We start from the raw sequence: 24,724 nt of genomic DNA, 5'->3' as shown, positions 1-24,724 counted from the left end.
CCAGTGATCTGACTTCTTACTAGTCCCCACAGGTTCTGTAGCTGTTCAATGGTCCCACACTGGGGACATAAAGCCATTATCCATTGGTCTTCAGGGTATATTATAGATCTAACTGTAGCAAGATTAAAAACTGTAATTTTGTATCTCAGAATTACTGTGCATTTCAATATAAAATATGTACTACATTAACTGAACACTATTCACATATGAATTTAGTATATGTATATTCTACACATGTAGTTCTCTTCAAGTAGTTAAGAGGCTTAAGTTTATATTAGGGAGTCTGCATGACTGTGGTACTATAACCTGCATGTGGAAGTTACTCTGGTAACATTTGGCAGATTAGTGTCATCCAAATTCATATTCTGTTTAATACTGTATTCCATTAAATTTAGTGTCAATAAGCACCAAATTATTATTATACATTATATTTTATAAATAATACAGTACAATGTTAGTATATAATTTATCTTATATTTGTGTACTTATTTTCTCACCAGCTGAACTCAAGAAGGAAGAGTATTTTTGAAATTCAAGGTTTTTCTATGCCTTTAAGTTTCCAATTTACCCTATAATCAATAAATGTTAGTGGCTCTGAGAACTTAAAATGAATAACAGAACAACTGTAGGTACCTTGACTCATTTTTCATGAACTCTTAATCAGCAAATGTTAAGATGTGTTAGCCTTCTGACAAATTACTCTCTGCCTTAGCTGAGGACTTGCAAGTGGAATACGTGTGAAAGTTGCTGTATTAATACTGTTAGTTTACTTTGGGCTGTATGCCAGAGAGGTTGACTGGAGTTGGCATTTGCCTTGTACTCCAGAGTATTTTTAGGCTGCCTGTTCTCAAAATGATCTGTAAAGATGGTAGTTAACAATAGTTAATGATATTTGCATTGACTTTATATGAACTTTTATAACTTGAGGTATTTTTTCTATTACTTGAGTTTTCAGTTTTACCTCCCTACATATGTCACTAATTTTAAAAGGTGAATTATGCAGTTATTTAATTGTTCTTTAACACTGATGTGAGGTCCTTTATTACCAAGTGCCTTCTCATGCTAAGAACATTTTCACTTCGTGTTTTAAAGTCCTAGACATTGTTATAGACACTGGATTTCTTGAAAATCAGCTGGGTGTAGAGGGTTGGCTTCGTTTTAGTGTTTAGCTACTATTATGTGGTGAACAGTATCCTTCTGAATTTTGCTACCCTAATTACAATGAAGAATTATCAAATAAGAGACAGTAAAACCTACACTGTGTGAGAAATATGTGCAGAGTTGTGAAGTTGCATTATATGTATAGGCTCCCATGTATGTTTTTTAATGACCTTAGGGTTTTTGGAGCCAGTTATCTTTTTTGATGTTATTATTGGAAAGGCAGGTATAACTCTGTGTAGACTCAGAGTTTTTGGAGGTAAATGTTGTCTTTTTATCTTTTGCTCCTGTTTATCAGAGTCTAGGATTTTTTCAATCTTATTAAATCTGTTCATCATTGCCTTTTGTAAATCCTGAATCTTCTGTCCAGTATTATGCTCCAAAGCCTTCATTAACGATTTTAAGACATGGAGCTTGTCTGTTAGAGACATCATTTTCTCCTTGGACAGAATCCTCATGGCATGTACTGTGTCTTTTTGTATGGAAATCCTGTCAATTAATCTATCATACACTTTTGATAAAGTCCAATTTTTATATTTAATGGTTTTAATCCTCTCAGCTAATGTTTTAGCATTTACAGTCATGGACTGGAGGTTACGAGTCATTTTGGTTGTTCCCTCCTTGAGAGCAGTGAAGCTCCCTTCTAAAGAAGCAATATCAGACTGTATCTTCTTGATATTTTGGTCAGTCGACCAAGTCATATTAGACAAAGATCTAGTCTCTTCCTTGAAAATTTCAAACTCTTTTTTGAGGAGGTTGGTGTCAGTCTGAATTGTCCTTAAGGTTTTAATCTCTGCCCTCAGCATTGCTGATTTAATCTTGAAGGACTGTATCATTTTTATAACATATCCAAACATCAGAAAAGCGACAAGTCCCAGAAATAACCAAGTAAGAGGAATATCAGAAACCTCATGGAGGATATCCTCCATGGCGCAATTAAAAAGGCCATTGAATTTTTGGATAGTAATATTTTTTGACATGTTTAATCAAAAGAAATTGTATTTATTTATTTGTTTTCAACTGAAAAGAAAATTCTTATCTGTAATGACCCTTGTCTGCCAGTAAGCTGCGGGGGCACACCTGAATCCACGTGGCAATGGCGCTGACCCGGAAAGCAAATTCTAAAATATATACTCTCAAATCCAGAGGTTAAATTCACAGATCGAGTGCTGGGGGAAGACAGTGCCCAATGGGGGTAGCAAAAGCCAAGGAAGTTAGTTGTGCGGCCCCGCAAATGCGGCTAGGAACTGGCTAGACCCCAGGTGCGGTGTGCGCTCAGGCCGCTAGGCCCGCGCCATGAGGGGGAAAAAGCCCCATGTTGGGCGCTAGATGAAGTTGCAGGGCGATTGGTAAAGAAAAGTCCCCAGACTATCTTGATACAAAATATATAGCTTTAATAAACAGAAGTAAGACTTACAACAGCTTACACCAGAATCCAACCGATCTGTCTGGACACAGGAGCCAGGCGAAAAGAGGGCTAGCGGAGACATTTGCAAGGTTTATTAGGCAGGCTTTTGCCTGGGGGCGGCACGCCCTGAAAACAGAATATGATTGGCTGAACTCCCCTATCAGAGTTGTATATACTACTTTGCGTACCTAGGTGTTACTCAGATGGACGTGTACCTGATACTCTGCTTTCAGCATTGTTGGTGTTGCAGATCATCAAGTAGGTATACTGTAGAGGAATCAGTAAAGGTTTAATATCAGCCATCACTGGCAACCCCAGTAATGCCAGACCTCTCCCTATAGCAATTACTTTATTGAGCAGTTGAAGGACAGAAACACACAGGAGGACTCTTTCAGTTCATTCAATGAAGTGAACATTTAAATGGATGAGAAGTTTCAGGTCTGAGGTTTAGTTTTTTCAGTTACAGTGATAACATTGTCCTTTTTCTTTTTGTATTTTTCAATTAGCTTAAAAAGTAATGGGTATTCCAATAGTATTTTATGTGTACTTCATTTTGTTGGTTTCCACCCACCCCTTTTCCTGTTGTACTTTTTCCCACCTAGCATTCACACATCTACTTTGTAAGTTGTCTTCCCCAACTTCCTTCCTTATGCATCTGTCTTTTCTTCTAGTCACTTGGGCCCCTTTCTAATTTTCTCTTTTATCTAGTATATTATTTGCTCAGCCTGTATACCTGTGTTAAGAGACACTGCCTTTCTTTATTCGCTTTGAGACTGATTCACTATTTAGAAAACACGAGGTAAATCTTTCCAATAAGATTGTTATAATAGATTCTGTTGCTAGAGAAGGTGTTCCACTCAGTCCGTCCTCCCTCCCTCCCTCCCTCCCTCCTTCCCTCCCTCCCTCCCTCCCTCCCTTCCTTCATTCCTTCTTTTTTTTTGAGTTTTAGAGATCAAAAGCACATTTTTAACTGATTTTCTTTCTTTGTGAGAGAATATTTTATAAATTTCAGTTTCTAAGTGCCTCTATACTTTAGATTGTTTTCTTTGTAATGCTTATAAATATATATCCTTGTTTGTGCCTGAGAGATGGCCTAGTGGAGTGCTTATGGGGCAAGTGTGAGGACCCAAGTTTGGTGTACACTTGTACACCTCTGGCGCTGGGGAGCCAGAGATGAAGATTCTTGATGTTTTCTAGCCAAACAACATGGCTTAATCAGTAAGGTAGTGAGGTTCCAAGGTGACGAATGCCCCTAACTTTAAAAAAAAAAAAAGCCAAAACCCAACACTGGAAGTTGACCTCTTACACACACACACACACACACACACACACACACACACACACACACATGAGCAGACCTGCATACATATGTGTCCACATGAATGTGCACACATAGTTCTATAGATTGCCAGCTGCATAATGCTCACTGCTGCTTAATAGGCATAGGTAGAAACAACAACTTACCATTATATGGATCACATTTTTGTGTTTTGTTTCTGAGTTTTAGGGTAATTTTTTAAATCATGTGTTGATTCTTGTGACCGAAGGACCCAAGACTAACAAAACTGACCTCACCTGGTCAGTATTAACAGACCTGACATCCTGAGTCCCACTTAGAGATATTAGTGACCTCTTTACAAAGGAATGTTATCAATTGCATTTATAATGGGAAGCGTAGACTCATGTGTTGAAGTTGTAGTCCCTGAAAGGTTCTGGAAACCTTGTGATATAGGATCTAGGTGAAGAACATAAGTCGCTGGGGGACTCTCCTTGGGGACTGTATCTTAACCCTTGCCTTTTTTTTCCCTCTGTGCTTCCTGGCTGCCCTGACGGAAGCAGACTTTTTGGCCACACACTCTTGCCACTGTGATAATCAGCCTTGCTTCAGGCACAAAGCAGTGTTAGAGGTGACCTCAGAAACCCTAGACCTAGAGTGAATACTTCCTCTTCAACTGTCTTTCTTAGGTGCTTGTCATGATAAAGGGTCTGACTAACACAAGGAAATAAAGAAGCTTAGAAAGTTAAATTAGATGCCTTGTGTCAGTTGACTAGGATATTGGGTGAATTTAAAACAGGGAACTTTGGTGAAATACCAGATGTAAGAGATCTTAAAAGAACGCCAGGGTAAGTTTATTCTTTCCACTCTAAAGGTAGACAAACCACTGAACAGTTTTAAGCGAATGAAATTGATGGGATTGAGCAGAAAAGAAGTAAGAACTGGAAAAATTGGTTTGGGGGCTTTAGTACTGTTTTTGTTCAGGAGAAATCTGTTCTATGTTGTTGTAATGACACTGTCAGATTATGAAGGGTATAATCTGGATATAACTTGAGATATTCAAATCAAGTAAGCCTTTATTAAATCTATGGGTTAAAAATTAATGAGTACTTGCTGTGGGAGGGGTTGTTTGGTGCTGGACAATCAAACCTAGGGCTTTGTATATTGTTAGTTGAGCACAGTACCACTGAGCTGCATCCCCCAGCTTGATATTTAATTTCAAAGACTTCTTCAGTGAAAGTGTTTTGAAACATTTAGTGGTTGCTACTGTTTAGTTCTGTCTCTTTCCATCTCTGTTTCCCCCTCTTTTTGCTCCCCCATCTCTGTGTATGTGTGAGCGTATTTAGTTATTGTAAAGTTAGCCTTCACCATTTTTCAAATCTGAATTCCAGGTCTCTCTCATCTGAACAAACATAAAATTAGTAACCTATAGAACTTGGCTATAGACAGAACCTGTTTGAGGATGTAGAGGGCTAATGTTCTACAGAGAAAGGTGGTGGCAGCCAAAGTTGTTGCAGAAGGAGAGACATTGTTCTGGATAGATTGCATTGGAAGTGGAGAGAAGATAGCCATGAGGCTGTGTTTAGAATGTTATTTTAATTTTGCTGTTGTTGTTTTGTGACAAAGTCTCACTGTGTGCCCAGACTGGCTTTCTCATGATTCTACTACGTCAGCCTCCTGAGTACTGGGATTATAAATGTTTACCCTCATGCCTGCTGGATGTAATTGTAAATTTGAGATGAGCTTGGAAGAGTTTCAGAAAGAAACTAACGCATAACATTAGGGAAAGCTGGGGTTGAAACTTTGAAAATTGGTAAAAGTGTATACTATATCTAAAAACAGAACAGTGGCAAGACTTAATTGTTTATAAAGGAAAGCAAAGTCATAGACCGCAGGAAAAAGAGTATGACTAGGGAAGGCAGAAAAGTGAGTAATGATGGATAGTGAGAAAAATCTAAATGCTAAAGTAAAGTTTAGGCTAGTGTTTTGTGGATAAGGAAGTTTGGAGACGATGGTTTTCATCAACTAGAGAAGCTGGCACTGTATGCTGTTGAATGTTAGTCTTAATAGAATAATCTATAGGTACTTAGAAATTCATTCTCAGGGAAACTAGAACCTGTTTTCTGTAAAGGTAATTTTAATCTTTTTCTTGGATGCTGCCTTCAGCTGTTTCAAATGAAGGCTTATCCAGGTCTTTTTTTTTTTTTAAGTTTATTAAAATATAAAAGTTTCCGTTTTCGCCCCTCCTCCCAACACCCTCCCACTCCCCCCACTCCCTCTCCTCTTCCCTCTCCATCCCTAAGAGCAGTCCAGGTTTCCTGCCCTGTGGGTAGTTCAAGTTCCTCCCTGCTCCCTCCAGGTCCAGGAAGGTGAGTATCCAAACAGACTGGATCCCCAAAAATCCAGAATATGCAGAGGAAACAAGTCCCAGAGTCATTGTCAATGGCTTTTTAGAAAGACTTCGGGTCAGCCACATTCAGGGAATCCCGCCTCCTCCAGAGAATCTGGTTGGATCAAGCGCTCCTTCAGTCTTAGTCAACTGGCCTTGGTGAACTCTCATTAGATCAGTCCCCTTGTATCAGTGGGTGATCGCTCCCCTTGCGGTTCTGATTTCCTTTTTCATGTTCTTCCTCCTTCTGCTCCTCCTTTGGACCTTGGGGGGCTCAGTCCGGTGCTCCAATGTGAGTCTCCGTCTGCATCGCCATCCATCGCCGGATGAAGGTTCCCTCTGATCTTGCCCTCCCTGCTCACGTTCTTCTTCCTTCTGCTTCTCGCTTGGACCTAGGGAGTTAAGTCCAGTGTTCCAACGTGGGTCCCCGTCTCTATCTCCATCCATTGCCAGATGAAGGATCTCTGGTGATAAGCAAAATATTCATCAGTATGATTATGGGCCAAGGCCAGTTCAGGCACCCTCTCCTCTGTCCAGAGAACAATCTGGGGATCTCTCCTTGGACCTGGGATCCCATTTACAGTCAAGTCTCTAGTAGACCCTAAACTGACTTCCATAGTTGAGATATATTCTTCCCTGAACCCATATCTATCCTTCCTCCCTCCCCCCCTCCCAGTCCCCCGAGCATTTCCCATTCCTCCCCTGCTCCCTTCTCTCTAACCCTCTCCCCTTCCAACTACCCCCCCCCCCCCCCATGCACCCGTGGTTACCTGGAACTCTTGTCTATTTCCAATCTCCAGGAGGAAAACTACCTGCATTTTCTTCAGGTTCACCTTCTTATTTAGCTTCTCTAGGATCACGAATAATAAGCTCAAAGACCTTTAATTATGGCTAGAATCCACTTATGAGTGAATACAAATACCTTATTCCTCTTTTTGGGTCTGGCTTACCTCACTCAGTAAAGCGTTTCCTCACATGCGCTGCAGTGACTTTGAATGTCATTGGTAATCATGCTTCCTAAGGGCTTCACCCACAGGACCTGCATTATTATAATTGACATCGCAGGGAGGTGAATAGTGGGTTCCTGTCATCGCCAGCTTTTCTTCTACACGAAGTGTAGTAATACCTTACGTAAAGTCTACTCTTAATAAAATTCTTTTTGAAAACTCTTCACCTGTGCAGTTTCTGGGTTCTGAGGCAGATAAAGAGTCATCTGTTTTCACCTGCAGACGATGGTGACAAGCGCATAAAAGATGCACTCCAGGTAGTGACAGTATGTGTAAGAGTGGTAACTGCCACTTTTATTTACACTTTATGTGCTGAGTTCCCTGACCGTGTGTGTGTGTGTGTGTGTGTGTGTGTGTGTGTGTGTGTGTGTTACTGTTATTACTTGAGACAGGGTTTCCTGTGTAGTCCTGGGTGACCGGGAGTGCTGGTCTTCAGGCTAGCCTCGAACTCAGAGAGGTCTGCCTACTTATGCCTCCTAACTAGGATTAAAGGCACACGTTAGCATACCTGGTTGTATATATTTTTATGCTTATAAATTTTTCATTGTAGTTTCTGTAGTAAACTTTTAGATGTAGATATCCATTTTTCCTATTTAATATATCAAAGAACTGAAAAGCTCAAGACACTTAAATTTGTTTGAGCTTCTTGACTAATAAAAATAACAAAACTGGCATTCAACTCTTTGACTTTTAAAGACTATACCCATGCAGGTTTTTGATGTGCTTGAAAGCTGAGTTTTACATGTGTGATGGTAACATTCACCCCAGAGTGGAATAATGCGGCCTCATTGTTTCTTTCTCTTCTCTGTCAGATTGGAAGAATGCACTGACAGTTTTTTTTCTCCAGTCACTACCCTGGAATTTAATATGCAGATGAACTCAGTTGCTTTCTACTGTTACATATGTTGTTGTTGCTCTTGTTACTGTAGCATTTTATAAGAGAGGGACTTGCTGTGTAACCTAGCAAAGCCTTAAACTTGAAATTTTCCTGCCTCTGCCTCCTAAATGCTGGAAGAGCAAGTGTGCATCACAGTGACATGGTACGGAAGGTTTTGTTGTTTTGGAACAGGGAGTTACTATGTAACCAGTCTGTCCTCAAACTTCAAAAGCAGTTCCTGCTGCCTCAGCCTTATAAATGCTGGGATTATAGCCATGTACCTATGTTGTCTTACCTTTATGCTTTTTTAATTTTATGTAAGCTTGATAAAAGATAGGTTCATATTTCATAAATATCTTGTTATGAAATCCATCCTTACCATGTAGATTTGGTTTGTAATGTTTTATTTTGCATATTTTTATTTTTAAAAATACTTAATATTCATACATACATATGTTGTATTTTGATCAAGTCTTTCATTCTCTCCCATCCACTCCCCTCTGCAGTTACACCCCCATGTTTCATGTACTGAAAATATCTACTGAATCCCTTTTTGTTCAGTTATGTGTATGGATCATCATTGGGAGCACGGGTAGCCTCTTAGAGCCTGAGAAAATTGTCTCTTTCTCCCCCAGCAGTCATCATTTCCTATTTGTGCCATTCCCCTTTCTGAACTTTTGGCTGACTTAATCGTTTTCAAATCATGTGCATATAGTCCCAGCTGCTGTCATTAATGTGTGCTGTTATGTCCAGCAAATACTATTTCTTTGCAGATGACTGTTCCTGCTGGTTCTTAGTCTTTCTAATCTCCTGTTCTATGATATCACTGAGGCACTAATTATGGGTGTAAAGAAAAGAATTTGGAGCACTATACTGCTGTGTCTGATTAACATTTTAATAGCACTAGATTTTTTCCAAAGGGTTATAGTATTTAATGTATATCCATTATTTGTCTATCCTTCTATCCCTCATCAAGTCAATTTAAATTTTATAGCATTGAAAATAGATTATAGGCATCATCATATCACCTCCTAAATACTTCACGTTATTTATCATTAATTATAGCTAAATATCTATATGCATATCTTTTTATTTTAAAATCTGCATTTACTGACATGAATAAATATCTACAACCCATTTAAGTTGTGATGAATGCTACACCAGTGGAAACTGAATTCCAGTAACCATATAAGGCTCTGAAGTCCCTTTTCTTTCTTTCTTTCTTTTTCTTTCTTTCTTTCTTTCTTTCTTTCTTTCTTTCTTTCTTTCTTTCTCTTTTTTTTCTTTCTTTCTTTCTTTCTTTCTTTCTTTCTTTCTTTCTTATTTTCTTTCCTTTCTTTCTTATTTTCTTTCCTTTCTTTCTTTTTCTCTCTCTCTTTCTTACCTTCTTTCTTTCTTTTTTTTTTTTTAGATGTAGGAAGTAAGACATAGAAAGTTTATCTGCTCCAGTTTATACTGCTGATTGGTTCTCCTACCTATTTGACTGCAGGGCTTGCACTCCTATCCACATAGTACTTCCTTTACACTTATTGATATATCTATTTATATTCAGTGTGTAGGCAATGCACATTTAAATGTGTAGACACAGAAACTGATAGACTGGCTTTAGTGAGAACAGAAATGATGTTCTAAGAATACATTAGTTCCTCTTGACACCGTAATAGAAATCAAGAGGATTATTTCACTTTGACAAAGAAGTTCCCTTATCAGACTACGAGGGTGAATCACTGCCTGGTGATGTCTTTGGCATCTTTTGTAAGTGGGTTTTTGTTTTTGTTTTGTTTTTTGTTTGTTTGTTTCTTTCTTTCAAGACAGTTTCTCTGTGTAGCCCTAGCTGTTCTAGAACTCACTCTGTAGACCAGGCTGGCCTCGAACTCACTTTGAGAAAGATCTGCTTGCCTCTGCCTCCCAAGAGCTAGGATTAGACTGATAGAGAATTTCCTAGTGACGATGCTGAGTCCCAGGAAACTCTAAAAATACCACTAGAAAAATTAAGGTTAATTACACTCAGTATTTTGTACTAAATAAATTTTTGCTTATTATAATTAATACAAAAGTGTTCACTTATGTATAACTTACATAGTACCCCTTATCTATATACCCTAGGCTTCAAAATAAAAAGATCAACTATTTTAGAATTCATATAGTTATGAGATTTATAAAAATTTCGACATGTGGACTGACTAGAATTTGCTCTTCCTAAACAAAATGCATAAAAGTACAAGGATCAGAAAACAGTGTATTTTTAAAAACAGGGAGGTTTCAGTACTTAAAAGAAATCCCCCACTTTCTTTTCTGTATTGTGTTTATTCACAAAGCATGCGTTAAAAATTGAGTAAGATTCTTCTCCTCTCAGTATTCAAATGATGGAAAAACTGCTACCCTGTAGTTTGAAAAATAATCCCAGGTATTACTGAATTTGAACTGAATTTGAAAAACACCATGTCGTTAGTAAAACCTAGCCAGTCACTAGAGGGCAGAGAAGCACTGTTCTTATGCCTGATTTGAAATTTTCTGTTTTAAAAATTGCTGAACATGATAGAAAGATAAATTGATGTACACAGCTGAATAGAAGTTTCTTTTCTTTCTTTTTTTTTATTTTTGTATTCTTGTTGTCTTGTAAAATCCAGTGACATGCTTCCCACTGTACTGAAGAAGCTTTTCTGGCAATTGCAGTGACTGCTTCTCAAAGGGTATGGTTATTTGAGTGTAAGTATTGCTCAAGAGGACCTCCAAACACTGATGGTCACAGAGAGTGTGGTTGTTTGTACATGGAGTGTCCTGAAATAGGACTTCAGTGTATGTAGATGGTTAGCTGCAACTATGAGGTGATTCCTTCTCATTGTCTCTAAGAATTCACTGAAGTGTGGTGGGTTTTCATCTTCCTGATCGGCTCAGATATGTTGGATCATTAATAAGACCTTGAAATATCAAAGTTGTAAAAGCAGATGAATTAATTTTAACTCTTTCTAAAATCTTGTCTGTCTGTCTGTCTATCTGTCTATCTATCTATCTATCTATCTATCTATCTATCTATCTATCTATCTACCTATCTATCTATCAAAACAGAGTTTCTCTGTGTAGCTCTGACTATCCTGAACCTTACTCTATAGACCAGTATGGCTTTGAACTCAGACAGCCATCTAATCTGCTTCCTAGGTGCTAGGATTAAAGAAGTGCACCACCACCACCCAGCCTGAAATTTTTATATTTAAATTTTCTATCATCCTGATATATTTTTATTGTTTTTTTCTGATATGTTTAAAAATATTTTTAGTAACAAACCTTGTTATTGTCCTATAGGAGAGAAAAAATTACCTTAAAGTAAGTAGAATTTGAATTTTATTCCGTAAAAATTTGTATTTATATGATATACCTTTCTAATAGGAGCAGCACAGGATATCAGGAAAAATACTGGATTTTGGAATCCGATTCGGCGCTCTAGTTTTTCATTTGTTTGTGACCTTGTGCAAATCACATTACCTCTGATTTTCACATTCAAAACTGGAAAAATGGCATTTTCTTGTCTGCGACCAGGTTGCTTTCAGCATCGTGTGTGGACCTGGTGAAGATGAATGTTGATGGGTAAAGGTACATGATCAGGAAAACAGTTGATTATATTGCCAGTTTAATGTGACAAGGGCACCACCGCTTCATAAATAGTACCATAAATGTGGACTCCAAACCAAACCCCAAGTTATGATTGCAGACTTCTCTGTCTCTGACTTTCTTGGCTGCTTAATCCCTGCAATTCTGACTAACTCTCAGTTCTGTATGTCCGTCCTCTGATTATCTTTGTGTTTCCCCTCTGTGTTTCTCCTGACTGTCTCTGGTCTTTCTCTGTTTTTCTTGTCCCAGGCACCCTAAGGAAGACCCCAAGCCTCTAGCAGATGATATCATCTCCAGCATGTTATAGATGTGAAGGATTCCCTGGGATATTGAGAAATACCAGAGGCGAATTGTTCCACTGTAGTAAGTCAATCAGCATTTATATAGTGACTAATGTTCAGAGTACAGCTGCCGATGCCTTGGGAGAAAAGTAGTAAGCTAGAGTACAGTGCAGAAGACACTAGTCTTTCTTCTCGAGGAATGTGGTAGGTTGGCCCCACTGCAAATGAGGACATTTTTAAAGCTGATAAAAATTATGTAAATGAGTTGTATTGTTTGTATGCTAAAGGGACATGTGGTTAATGCTGCATAGAGATCAGGTGGTATTAGCTGAATTTCTCACAGGAGTTTAAAATGTGAGTTTGAAATAGGAATGAGGGAGCAGTAAGGAAAGTATGGAAGTTATTTCTGCAGGCCTTTGGCTAGTGTGCTCACTTGCCTCAGGGACTCTATTGGGATGGTAGTCAAATGAGCCTGATAAATTTTGGCCTAGCAAAACTTAACCTTTTATTCACTTAAAGGAGTTAGGACAAGATGCTGTTTGTTGCCACTTTTAGAACTTATTATTTAGGCTAAACTGTGACTATGGTTAGTAAGAAAGTTATTAAGTTAGCAGACACTTAGAACGTTCATTGTTCAAAGGTAAAATAGAGAACTGGCATCTAACTTACCTGTTTTATTTTCATTCTGGACATTGCTTTTCTGTTGTATTCAGCAGCGCTGCCTAGTACAACATACCATTCAGATTTGTATATGTATTACATTCTAGTGCTGCTAGCTATGTACTAGACAGCTACTAAATAGTACAGCATCTCAATTTTCTTGTATGCAGTTTGCAATCCAAAATCTTTACCTTGAATAGTTCTATGTTTTAAATAATATTACTTGAAGATACTAAAAAATAACTTTAAAATTGTTTGTTAAAATACTAGATTGTTTCTTTTTAAAAAACAGAAGTTTCCCCAGAGTTCTTATAAAATGCTACATATACATACAAGGAATATTTATTACATGCAACTGAAGTATGAAGAATAACATGAATATGAATGACCACCTATCCTGGCTGAGGAAATAAACATAGTGTCTTTGTAGTTCACTGTGTGATCTGCTAGATCCTACCTCGTGAATGTTGGGCATAGGACTCCCATGGTTTTCTTGAGTGTTTTTTTCTCAGTTTTACTCTGATCATTTATTAATGATCAGAACTGTTTTATAGCCTTTCATCATGTGAAAATGACATATTTCACTTTCTTTTGATGCCTGTTTAGTCTGTGTGTGTGTGTGTGTGTGTGTGTGTGTGTGTGTGTGCATGTATATATGAATATATGTGTTTGTGTGTATATATGTGTATAGGTACATGAGTGCCTGGGTGTTAATTGTAGGACAAGTTAATGCTCAATAGATCCTTCCCTAGGTACATACTGTTTATCAGTGTTTGTGAAGAACTGCTAGGTCAAAGGTATGCCCAGCTTCAAATCTGCAAAATGGTGGATTTTCATAGGCCCCACTGCTTGTCTTCAAGTTCTCTGAAATTGTTAGGTTTCTGTTTAGGTTTTTGCCATATCTTTATGTCCTCTGAGGATATTTCTGTTGGGGAGGGCAGAGGTTTTTTTTAAGATTGATTTTTCTGTGACACGATCCCAGCAATAAGCTTGATAATCCTTATACTTAAGTGAGTTCTGTTGGAGACATGACTTGTGCTGTGTTTAGGCAGTAGTCACAGATCCTCTCTGGCCAAGTTGAATGTAGACATCCGCAAATGGCTGTGGATGCTTGCTCGGCAGCAGCTTTTCTCCAAAAAAAAAAAAAAAAGTGACAGTACAGAGCTCACTTACGATGAATGAAAACGCTAGCTGTGAACTTCTCAAGACCGTGTGTGCAGAGAAATGGGTATGTTTTGTCCAAATTTCTCTTCCCCAATTCGAGTTGAGATAGTGACATGCAAAGAATTTTTGCCCACTGCAGTGATTTAAACTTGACTGTTGTTTGCCTCAAGAAAGTTCTAAACCCTTGAGCGTGACTCCAGGTGTACTTGCCAGTCTCTCCATTTATGTCCGTCAGTCACTTTTCATTTTCTTAGTAATTCTTCTGGTGTCTATTACATTTTTATACCGCTCATTCCAACTTTAATATCCAAAGTTGTTGTTGACCTTGTGATCTGAGTAGTACTTAGTGGTCTGTAACTTTAGCTGACAGTATCAGTGTTTTCCCTCTGTCAGGTACTACTTACTCATCAGCATTCTGAGACCCCCGCAGAGGACTACCACGGTTTAAACCACTAGGGCTGCTAGTACTTACATAGCTAACAGTTGTTTATTGAATATAGAAAGGAAAGTTGTAAGTGCAGTATGCCCTCATATATCAGTCCTCTGCTCCGCAACAATCATTTCACCAAATGATTGAGGATTGAAAGTAGTTCTGCTAGTAGGTGACTGTGTTAAAACACAAGCAAATAAACAATGGAATCTTGAACTTCACTCTTGAAAAATACGTCTCCTAATTAAGATGGAAAATTGTTGCTGTTGTCCTGGCTCTGAGTCAGCAGCTGGAATTTGTAGACCTAACTGGGCTTTAGATCCCTATTTGCATCACAGCAACCTGCTTAGTTGTGTCTCATGACCATAACATGCAGGCCATACATTGGACTTCCCTTTCATTGCTTAGGATTGGATTGTTCTAGAGAAAGAATACATTTTTTTTTCTTTTTTAAAGCAAGTATAATAAATGCCTTGACTTTCCTACTTCATCAGCACTAAAGCTTGAGTTCTGCCTTTTTGCCTCTACTTCTTACCCCCATTCCTGTGGTTGTGACCAGTCTGATCCATCCTATCCTTTTTTACTTGCTGTACCACTTAATCCCAGGTCTTTTCTCACACACCATTTTTGAATTGTGTTAGACTTTCGTGGAGGTGATGGATCTGTGTAACTGTTGCTGGAAGCAAGTTGTTCCTGGCTTTCTGCTCTGGTTCTTCCCCTAGCTACTCCAGTTAAATGGCACAGAGGGGCCAGGCTCCTTTCCTTGCTACCCTCCCTCTGTCTTCTCACGCCTATTGAAGCTTGGTTCTTACAATTCTTATGTGACGTAGTTTTCAAACTTTGTTGGTAAGCTCCTCTGAACTAAGCACTGAAAGTAATGATGCCACAGATCAGGCTGCAAAGGATAGAGCATACCTCAGCTTTCTGTATATCCTAAGCATCTCTGCCTGGATCCCATGGAGAGCTCAGTATTTGACTTTTAGCCCAGATCAAATAAATGGTTCCCTTTTGACCTTCAGGGTCAGAAAATAATTTGATCTCATTAGTATTATTCATCAGCTTTTGAAATCCCCATGTCTAACAGTGTTTACATTAAAGAGAAGAGTTAGGTAAAGGGAGAAATTTTAATATACAAAATGAAAAAAGATGAAACAGTTAATGAAGGATTCATTTTTAATAAAATTCACCTATATCTAAATCAAGGTTGGAATTGAAAAAAAATTGTCTTAAACTTTTTTTAATACTAGATTACTTATCATTAAAGGTATAGTTGTTACCTCCCACCTGTAGCATTCATGGACTGCAAACACCTGAGATCTGTTAGACTGTGTAGGTCTGGAGACAAGAAGAAAGACATACTTTTTACCATCTGCTTACTTAACCAAACTCTGGGAAAACATATTTTTCCAAGTGTTCTGTTTTCTAAAGATGTAGTTAGCCATCTTAGCTGAAGAACACGTTAGTTTTTGTTGCTTAGGAATGCAAGGAGAAAAGCATGCCTTCGTGCTTGTAAAAGAAAAATCTGGAATTATATGAATTGAAAATTTTACTGATAGGAAAATGCTTTTGCTAACCACTCTCATATTGTCTCTTTGATTAATGTAAAATGCTTGATCTATTAAGTATGCACATTAATATTTCAAATTATCAGTTTAACTTTCTTTTATACTATTAATTCACTTAGCACTTTATTAATTTAGTTAGACTTCAGAGTGCTTTGCCAAAGCTACAGCTGTAATTTAGTATTCTTAATTTAATGTCTTCTGAATGAGAGACATGGTCCCTGATTTCAACTGCAACAAATATTAAAAAAAAACTTCTAGTATTAACAGGTTGGAGTATTCATAAACACAGTGGAGAGATTAACAAATATATAAACTTTTAATAGAAAATTTTTCTTTCTGAAGGAAGATAGAAGTGCTAAACTAAGAGTAAAATTTCAGTTATGTATTCAGTTTTATTCTTACTTTATGGCTGTTTTACAGCAAACCTGGAAATGAATATAAAGACCCAAAGTTGATCTGTACTTAATTTTTCAAATAATTATGCCAAAGGCAGATTTATATGTATTATTAAAAAGCATTTGGTAAAGTAGTTTTCAGCAGCCTCATAAAAGTTAGCTGTTGCTGGAACAATATTCATTTTGTCCAAGAGTTCACATATGGGTAAGAAAGCTGTGAAGAAAAATGAGCAGTGAATCTTTTTTCCTGAAGTTAATTTTCCAATATGTTGCCATTTATTTTGCTACTTGGAAAATCCGCATTTCTAAAAGGCTGACTAGGTATTGTTGAATAAAAAATAAATCACGAAGAACAGAGAAAATGGCACCTTAAGGTTGATCATTGTTCTGGGAAAATCAGTGTCCTCAAGGATGATTGCCTGGACACCAGCACATTTTAAAAAGGGTTTTCTTCTGCATGTCTGCCAAGCCGCTGCCTCCTAACTCTCTGATTGTGTATGTTTCTTTCATACTCAGCCAGCTGACACTTAACTTCCTTTCTCTGTGCCTGCCAAGTACTGTGTTTCCTTTGAATGGTGGCATCATTGCCCTTAGGTTAAAGTCTGCTTTGAGCCTAGAGGAATTTTGGCTGCTTTTGAAAAATCCATTTATGGTTATTTGCTGTTATTTAACCCTTACACGACACCTATAGATAGATTTGTTATAATTACGCGGTGTTGCCTCTATAAATCTTGTGCTGTTCAGTGAACTGGGTGTTTTATCACTTAGCAACCCACGAGTCTCTAAGAACCACACTTGACCCAATGAAACCAGTGCTTTGGGAATCTGAATCAGACAGCCTTTAGATTAAGGGGTCCCATTGGGAATGGCCAGCAAACACCTACGAGCTGTCTCCATCAACCTGCTGTTGAGGACATAAGTATGTGAAGCTATTTTTATGTGGTGGCTGGGGATTGGAACTGAGAACCTCATGCTTGTCTGAAAGGCCTCTCCCTTGTCTAAATGTTTTTGACAGAATTAATAAGAATAAAATAAAACTTATTTTTGAATGGGATGATAATCTTGGTTTAACTAGTTTGCACTTAAAAATAGACTTATGGGGTTTGGAGAAGTAAATTTTAGTTTCTGATAACCAATGAATTACCCTTTACCAACACTAGCAACATGTCTTCCTTCTCCCTCTGAATTTCTTGTACAAGGCATTCTGGAAGTTTTTGTTGTTGTAGAGATAGAGAGATATTATGTGTGTGTGTGTGTGTGTGTGTGTGTGTGTGTGTGTGTGTGTGTGTGTTTCAGATTGCTGTTTAATTCTTAAATATGTTAAATAGGTGCCTTTTGTTGAACAGATATTTTTCTTTCTCTTTATTTTTGCCCCTTATTTTTATTTCTCTTTGGACAACCTGCATTTCCTTCAACAAAAGTGACATTAGGTTCGTAAACAAGATGCAGCTGTCTGAAATATGTTCCTTGACTCAGCTGGGCATCCTGCAGTTACCCAACAAAAGTTATTTGATTTAGGGGTAGCATCAAGAAATCAAAATAAGCATTCACATTCAGTTGTGGCAGCTCTAGTCAGTGTTTGTGCCTATAACTGCAAGTTTTATCACGGGTAGCGCATGCTAATGTGGAGCTTTGCTGAGATCTGAGTTCACTGTTGAGACGGTTAATAAGAGAGGTGAGAAACAGAGACCAGTGTCCCTTCTGAATGCTTGATCCCCAAAGGAGCAGTCAAATCTTCATCTCAGGATTGATTCATGAAAGCTTACATCAGTTTATAACTAAGATGAGGAATAAAAATCTGTTTTTGTTCTTTAGTGAAAAGCAGTGAGCACTTTCTTTTCGCCAGTGGAAATCAAAGAATGAAACGGACGAAACCAGAAGCACACGGAGAATGATGTCCCAGAGGACTTTTAGGAACTGCGGAATTGAGTGGAGCAGTAAAACCTATTCACACATTTTATTAGATCCATATAGAGCTGCAAACTGATGGTCTCTCTGAGAAACCAGTCTTGTAAATATTTAGATAGGAAAAGAATATTAGGTCCCCAGAGTAACTGAATGTTCACAATGGAAGAGTGCACTGAAGTAATAAATAATATATTTAGAATGCAGTATATATAAGTGGTTTTTCTAGACAGGGCTTCTCTGTAGCTTTTTAGAGCCTGTCCTGGAACTTGCTCTGTAGACCTGGCTGGCCTTGAACTCACAGAGATCCATCTGCCTCTGCCTCCCGAGTGCTGGGATTAAAGGCGTGTGCCGCTGCCACCCGGTGAAATCTTATATTTTCAAAGCCTTTTTCTTGCGATTCTTCATCTCTGATAGCCAAAGAAAGATTAATGTATTTGGGAAAGCTTTAAACACCAAATCCTGACTGGACTGCAACATTAGAAGTGCCGCTTTTCCTTTGCTCTGTCTCAGAGGAGTGTTCTTGTGGCTGCGCTGTGGAATGGAGTATTAGCACAGATGCCTTGGGTACACTTGTTGAGACCTTAAGGACCTCTTCTCCTGAGCTTCCTGAGTATAAAAGTGATTATCTTACACATTCACATATGATTCAGCACAGATTATAGAGGGAAGATTGTTATTATGTTTGAATTACAATCTGCAAAGTAAATATTGGTAGGATTTGATCTTTTCATATAAAAACCCTCGACGTGTACTCTGAACTGAAGGGATCTGAGATAATATGACACCAGTCTTCAGACATAAGTTAAACGTGCTGTTTCAGGGAAAGACCCTAAGTGGGAAGCATTTGGTGGCCCTTTAGAAACTTCATTCAAAGTTCATGCTTTTGAAATTGTGTTGTACTGTGGGCAGTTCTTCAAGATGACCCCTAAGTGTAATGTTGAGTTTCACAGTGGCTGAAGTAGCTGAGTCCCCTGAGAAAGTAGCTGAAATGGAGAACTAAAAGTGTATTCGCTGTTGTATTACAGTCCACAAGAGTAGTGTACCAAGTTAATTTAACCTTTCTTGGAAAATAATTGGTTCTTATGATACATTTAATCCAGAAATGTTCTCACATAGTATTTTTCCTTTTTATCAACTGTGTCTGTCATAGCAATGGGTGCCCAGTACATGAAGGGTTTCATAAACTGTAACGAATACTGGGAAGAAAATAGTTAAAAGGAAGAGAGACTTATTTAGGCCCATGGTTTTAGAGGTTTAGTTGACTGTGAGCTTGGTCTCATTACTTTGGGCCTGAGGCAAATCCAGGCATCTGGGTTAGGAGGCTGGAGGCAGCAGAGCTGCTTACCACAAGCCACCTTGGCAGCAGAGAGGCCAGAGGGGTGGGACAAGGTGTCTCTGAAGGATGTGCCCATCAGCGTACTTCCTTCAGCTAGATCTGATCCTCCACCACAGTTTAACCTGTTTCTAGGTCAGAGCCCTCAGAAGCCTGTCACCTTCCAAAGACAGTTACTCCAGATGGGGCCAAGTCTTTAATACCAGACTTTGGGGAAAGGACAAATATCTTGTATCCAAGCTCTGATATACATTTATTTTTAATATCCAAGACTCTTTGCCATTTTAATATTATGATTTTAATGAAATACAATTTTGTTCTTTGTGAAAAGTGTCAATGATTTACTTTTTAAAAAAACTAAAGTACTCCTTAAAAATATATCTTTATGGTTTTCTCAATGAACACTGGAAAGGAATTTCAATCTTGAAATTCTCAGTCTTGTATTTGTTCTGCAGCTTGAGCAGATTTCTTACTTTTTTTATCTGAGTTTATTTCAATGAGGAGGTTAATTTCGGTACTCTGTAAAGTTTATTCTGACTCTGTGGTTCTATGATTGTTTTGAGTGAAGAATAGGCATTTTAGTTTGTTTTATATGGCCATAACAGAATGCCACAATCTGGGCAGTTTATAAAGAAAATAATTTTTCTCTTGGTCCTGAAGCCTGAAATTCAGGTGAAGATGCTCATGTCTGACAAAGGCCTTCTCTTTTCTTTATCCTGTGGTGGAAGGTGGGAGGGTGGAAAGACCAGGTGTACTAGAGAGGAACAAAAGACTGTCGAAAGCAATTGCATTAATTCTCTTTGGAGGTAATGAATTCACTTTACTTTGTTAGTAATGGCACCAGTCTAGTCAGTGAGAATGTGAAAAATTTATTTGAAAAGTTCTTAGTCCTACACTTGAATTGGGAATAAGTTTCTAACATGGAGTTTTAGGGTCAGAGTAAAGCTGTAGTACAAGTCCACATAAGTATAACAGTCTTCGTGATTCCAGTCGACGATGGTAATAGAGAAAAGGGGCCTCACAATTTTAAATTAAAAACACATTTATTTTAAAAATTGTAATATAAACAAATCATTTCCTCTCTCCTTTCCTCCTTCCTACCTCTTTATTGTACCTCCTGCCCCAGATTCCCTCAGATTCAAGGTCTCCTTTTCTTTGTTCTTGTTGCATAGGTATATAACACAATGTGCTACGTCTGTTAGTGTGCTTGTGTGTATGTGGGTTCTGGAATGACCACAGTGGTATAACCATATAACCACAAAATGTAAAGTTAGTCCTTCTTTAGGAAAAAAAATAGTTATACTTATCTGATGTAATTTGACTCAAATCATTAATACCACTTCTGTTTTCCACAAGAAAAATAGAGCTTATTGGTTCCTTATCTTTAATTCCTTTAAATTAGAAATAAATGGCAAAGAGCCTGGAAAGAGGCATCATGTGTGCTCTCTGGCTGCATAACTGGTGCTAGAAATGTCACCTGTTAGTGGGACTTTATTTTTTGAATAAGTGCCAGTTCTACCTCTGACGCAGAAAGATGGATCTGGGTGTCCTACTGTTAGTAACTCACTGTATCATTGGCTTTTTAATTTGTCACAGATTCCAAGTTTATCAAAATTAAATAAAAAGATTCCTTTTGCAGAAATGTTGAACTTTTATATCAGTTGAAAGTTCTTGGACAGGAAACCTTTGCTCTAGCAATGACTTTGGACTCTGGATGTTCAGCAGGATGACTGATCCAGTGTATTGCTGCCAAGTACGAGGAAGACATGGAGAAGTGCGGTGTGTAGAGTTGCTTTGACTCACCCTTTCCTTTGGCAGCGGCTGCAGGCCTGTGGCAGCAGTACAAAATCTGTGTACTTGCCCATTTCAAAGCTGCTTTTCTTAGGCTCCCGGAGCAGTTTGTATAGAGGTGGAGCCAAAGTAAGATGTCTACAGACACAGTCTCAAAAGCAATTCACATGTAACCTACAAAGGACCCCTTTGAGATTTGTGTTATCACTGTATTCCCCAGACTTCTTTTAAAGCAGAAGAATTGTGTTTGGGCTGTGCCTAATAAATCTTACTGAGCTGAAATCTGCTGTAGTGTTTTCCAGATTCCAACTGTAGGATTACTCAGATTTAGAGGGGCTGCTTCTTCCAGGACCAGATGAAGTGAACCTGAGTTAGCGATAAGTAAGATATTCAAGGCATTTGTTTGCATGAAGTTAGTATTTGCATCTGAATTACAGATTTTCACTTGATGTGTCTGTTTACCATCAAAATCTGGTTCTGTGAATATCAACGCATAAATTCTAAAATAACAATCAGGATTTTAACTGTAATGTGAAAGTTAAATACAACTGTCAGCTGCTCCAAAAGCTTATAGGAAGACACAGGATGACAGGAAGCGGTCCAAGAAGAAAGAATGTGTGGTGTGGCTCTACTTTCTCTGAAAGACGATGGGAGAGAAAAGATGTCACTTTAGAGGAACATTAGAACTCTTCTCAAATAATGAGGATGCACCCCTGAACCCTGTGTGTGGGCCCTTGCTTCCCAAGCCCCAAGCACCCCCTGAGGCTGCACTGCTTCCACAGCTACAATAAATCTAAGGACCGTGTTGTTGAATAACAGAAATGGCTGCATTTAGTGAACAACACAGATTCTCCCTTTTGTAAGTGAGGGTTTGTTGTGGAAAGATACCTCATGTCCTTCCTGCTGCAGTGATGATGGAGGACGACACGGTAACTGCCCTATTTGCTTTTCAGAACCACCTAGGTAGCAGTTTCCATAAGGACCCTGTGAAACTAAAGTGTAGAACATTAAGGTTTTTCTTTTCTAAAGGAGATTTTAATGAAAAAGAATAAAAAAGTCAGTGTGGCTCAGTGGAAAGAGCTCTAATCATGTGATCAAGGGACAATGAGCTTAAATCTGCTGATAATTAAATCTGCTCAGTGCACTTTAGTTAACCTTTGACATCTGTGGACCTCTTTTTCTCCCTGTGTAAATTAGGTGGTACCCAAGAATTGTATCTGTAGTCCCATCTTCTACAAAATGAATGGTTTCACTTGTAAAGCTGAAATTGTTCTGCCAAGTGCAGCACCAGGGTCAGCAGTAACAAGTGCAACGTTCCCGGGGAAGTGAGTTGTGACAGGCTGCATACAAACTTTTCAGAGTAGAGTGTCTTTCAAATTAGTCATTCATTTTTATATTACAATGTGAAAATATTTTTAAAATGTAAGAGAAGCTTATATGCACCATCTTTAAAAAAGTGTAGCAAAACTACTGCCCCCTCCCATCCTAGTTTGCTTTCTGTTGCTGTGATAAACACCATGACCAAAAAGCCACTTGGGAAGGAAAGGGTTTACTTGGCTTACATGTCTCAGTCATAGTCCACCACAGAGGCAAGGCCAGGTAGAAACTCAAGGCAGGAACTGAAACATAGACGGGAGGAACACTGCTTACCGGCTTACTCCTCATGGCTTGCTCGGCCTGGTTCCTTGTACAACTCAGGACCGGTTGTCCAGGGGTAGCACCACCCATAGTGAGTGAGCTGGGCCTTCCCACGGTAACCATTAGTTAAGAAAACACCCAAAGACTTTCCTACAGGCCAATCTTCCCAGCTATGTCTAGTTTGTATCAAGATGACAAAAACCAACCAGTGCTTGCTCCAAACCTCTTCGGAAATAAGCAGAGAGCTGTGATAATTCAAGTAGTTAGCACTTTTACCTGATTAAATCTGAATGTAAATGCTTATTTGATTATGGAATGACTAATAATTGAAACAACTCTTTGGTCTGCTTTCTCAGCCTTCCATTTTGCCATGTGTGTTTATGCTGTGCTCCTTTTAGCATTAATTTCTGGTTATGACTTGTGTTGCTGCCATGCCTGCTGGTACAAGAAGGCTCTGCAGCTGTGCTCTCAGACATGGCACCACTGCTAGGAGGTCCTGCTGCTTTCTAACTGTCAGATGTAGTTTGGTTAGTTCAAGTGACTGTGCTCACCTATGGCTTAGAGTAACAGTAATTACCTGCCTAATGTAATTATAGTTCTTGATATAATAATCTCATACCATTAGCACTAGTAAATAAGATCATATTTGTTAAATCGACTTTCCTTTCAAACTATATATGGGCCTTGATTTGTCTTCTGGGCATCTTAAATTGACCTGTTCTTGTCCTTTGTGATGGTGATAGAGGTTCAACTTCAAATTTAATATTAATATTGCTAATCATGTGTGTGTGTTTAGAATGTATGTTTTAGTCCAGTTAAGATCAGTAATTGGTGAGGAGAAACTGTAAGGGATGGTTACTTCCTTATGTGGAGAAACTTTACAGAATAATGCTGTTGGAATTTTAGTATGCATGAACTGAGAAACTTTACAAAGCATCCACTAGATGGCACCTTATTATTGTATCCTAGACTTAGCCTGTGGCATTCCTGACTAGATGGTGAAATTTAAACAAAAATTGTTTTCTCAGAATCTTGGTTGTTAATGAAAACAAGAGTTTGTGTAAACTTTAAAAATCCTTGGACGGTGAAAATGTTATCACAGCATGCTTGGTAGCCTTTGTTCTATTGGGAGTCTGCTTTCCTAATTGTTTTTATATTTGCAATAGTTATGAAATCATAGAAAAAAGAAAACTGGTTATGATGATCATCACTTAGACAACCTTAGTTTCTTCAGGCGTTGAACATTGTGCTTTTAACGTATATAGCTTATATTTTCTTTATGGTTCTAAAGTTCTTTATTCTTTCCCTTTCAACTATGTAGCCTAGGCAAACCCAAAACACTGGATCCTTTTGCCTTAGCCTCTGTTCAATGATGGGATTCTAAGAGAGTGCAAGTATGCCTAGTTTCAAGTTCTCAAGGCTCTAAGTGCCATTGACTGATCTTTTGGAATATTTCCTATTCATTTTCCAAGTTATCAATAAAAATGGTAATAATAATAGTGATGATGGACACTAAAAAGAACTCCCACACTAGCTCAGAATTGGGTATAATAAAGGGTTATTTATTTAGGCGTAGACTCACAGATCACAGTCCTCTGCATGAACGGGGAACAGGAACTGAATCCAGCAGCTGGAAGAGAGAGGAAACGCACGCTTTACATCGGCATTTATTAGCTTTCCTACAGCATAATAGTGCCTACAAGTTTAAGGTTGAGCCTTGTTCAGCCTGTTACAGTTTTAGAGTTTATGCTTTAGAGAGTCTTATACCCAGACATATTTTTGATTTGTTTTATTTTTGCATTGTATGCTAAGGGAAAAGTAGAAAATAGTAAAAT

At 38.3% G+C, this 24,724-nt stretch overlaps 1 protein-coding gene across 9 annotated transcripts in view; it reads left to right on the top strand.

The window, feature by feature from the left end:
* The window catches only part of Bbx (BBX high mobility group box domain containing), a 248,248-nt gene that overhangs the window by 105,448 nt on the left and 118,076 nt on the right, over positions 1-24,724 (top strand). Inside the window, exon 4 of one of the 9 annotated variants that reach the window (XM_087900722.1) lies at positions 11,974-12,110. The exons of 7 other annotated variants lie outside the window; for them this stretch is intronic. In XM_087900722.1, the coding sequence (XP_087756848.1) occupies positions 12,006-12,110 (105 nt within the window). In that variant the 5' untranslated portion in view covers positions 11,974-12,005. Of the gene's footprint in view, positions 1-11,973; positions 12,111-24,724 lie in introns of those variants that run through there. One more of the 9 variants, XM_085685544.2, reaches the window with a different exon arrangement.

Source organism: Myodes glareolus, chromosome 2 (assembly GCF_982192425.1).
Source record: "Myodes glareolus chromosome 2, mMyoGla1.1, whole genome shotgun sequence".
Classification (NCBI taxonomy): Eukaryota; Metazoa; Chordata; class Mammalia; order Rodentia; family Cricetidae; genus Myodes; species Myodes glareolus.
Note: the sequence above shows the minus strand (reverse complement) of the source record. Positions and strands in the feature narration are given on the sequence as shown.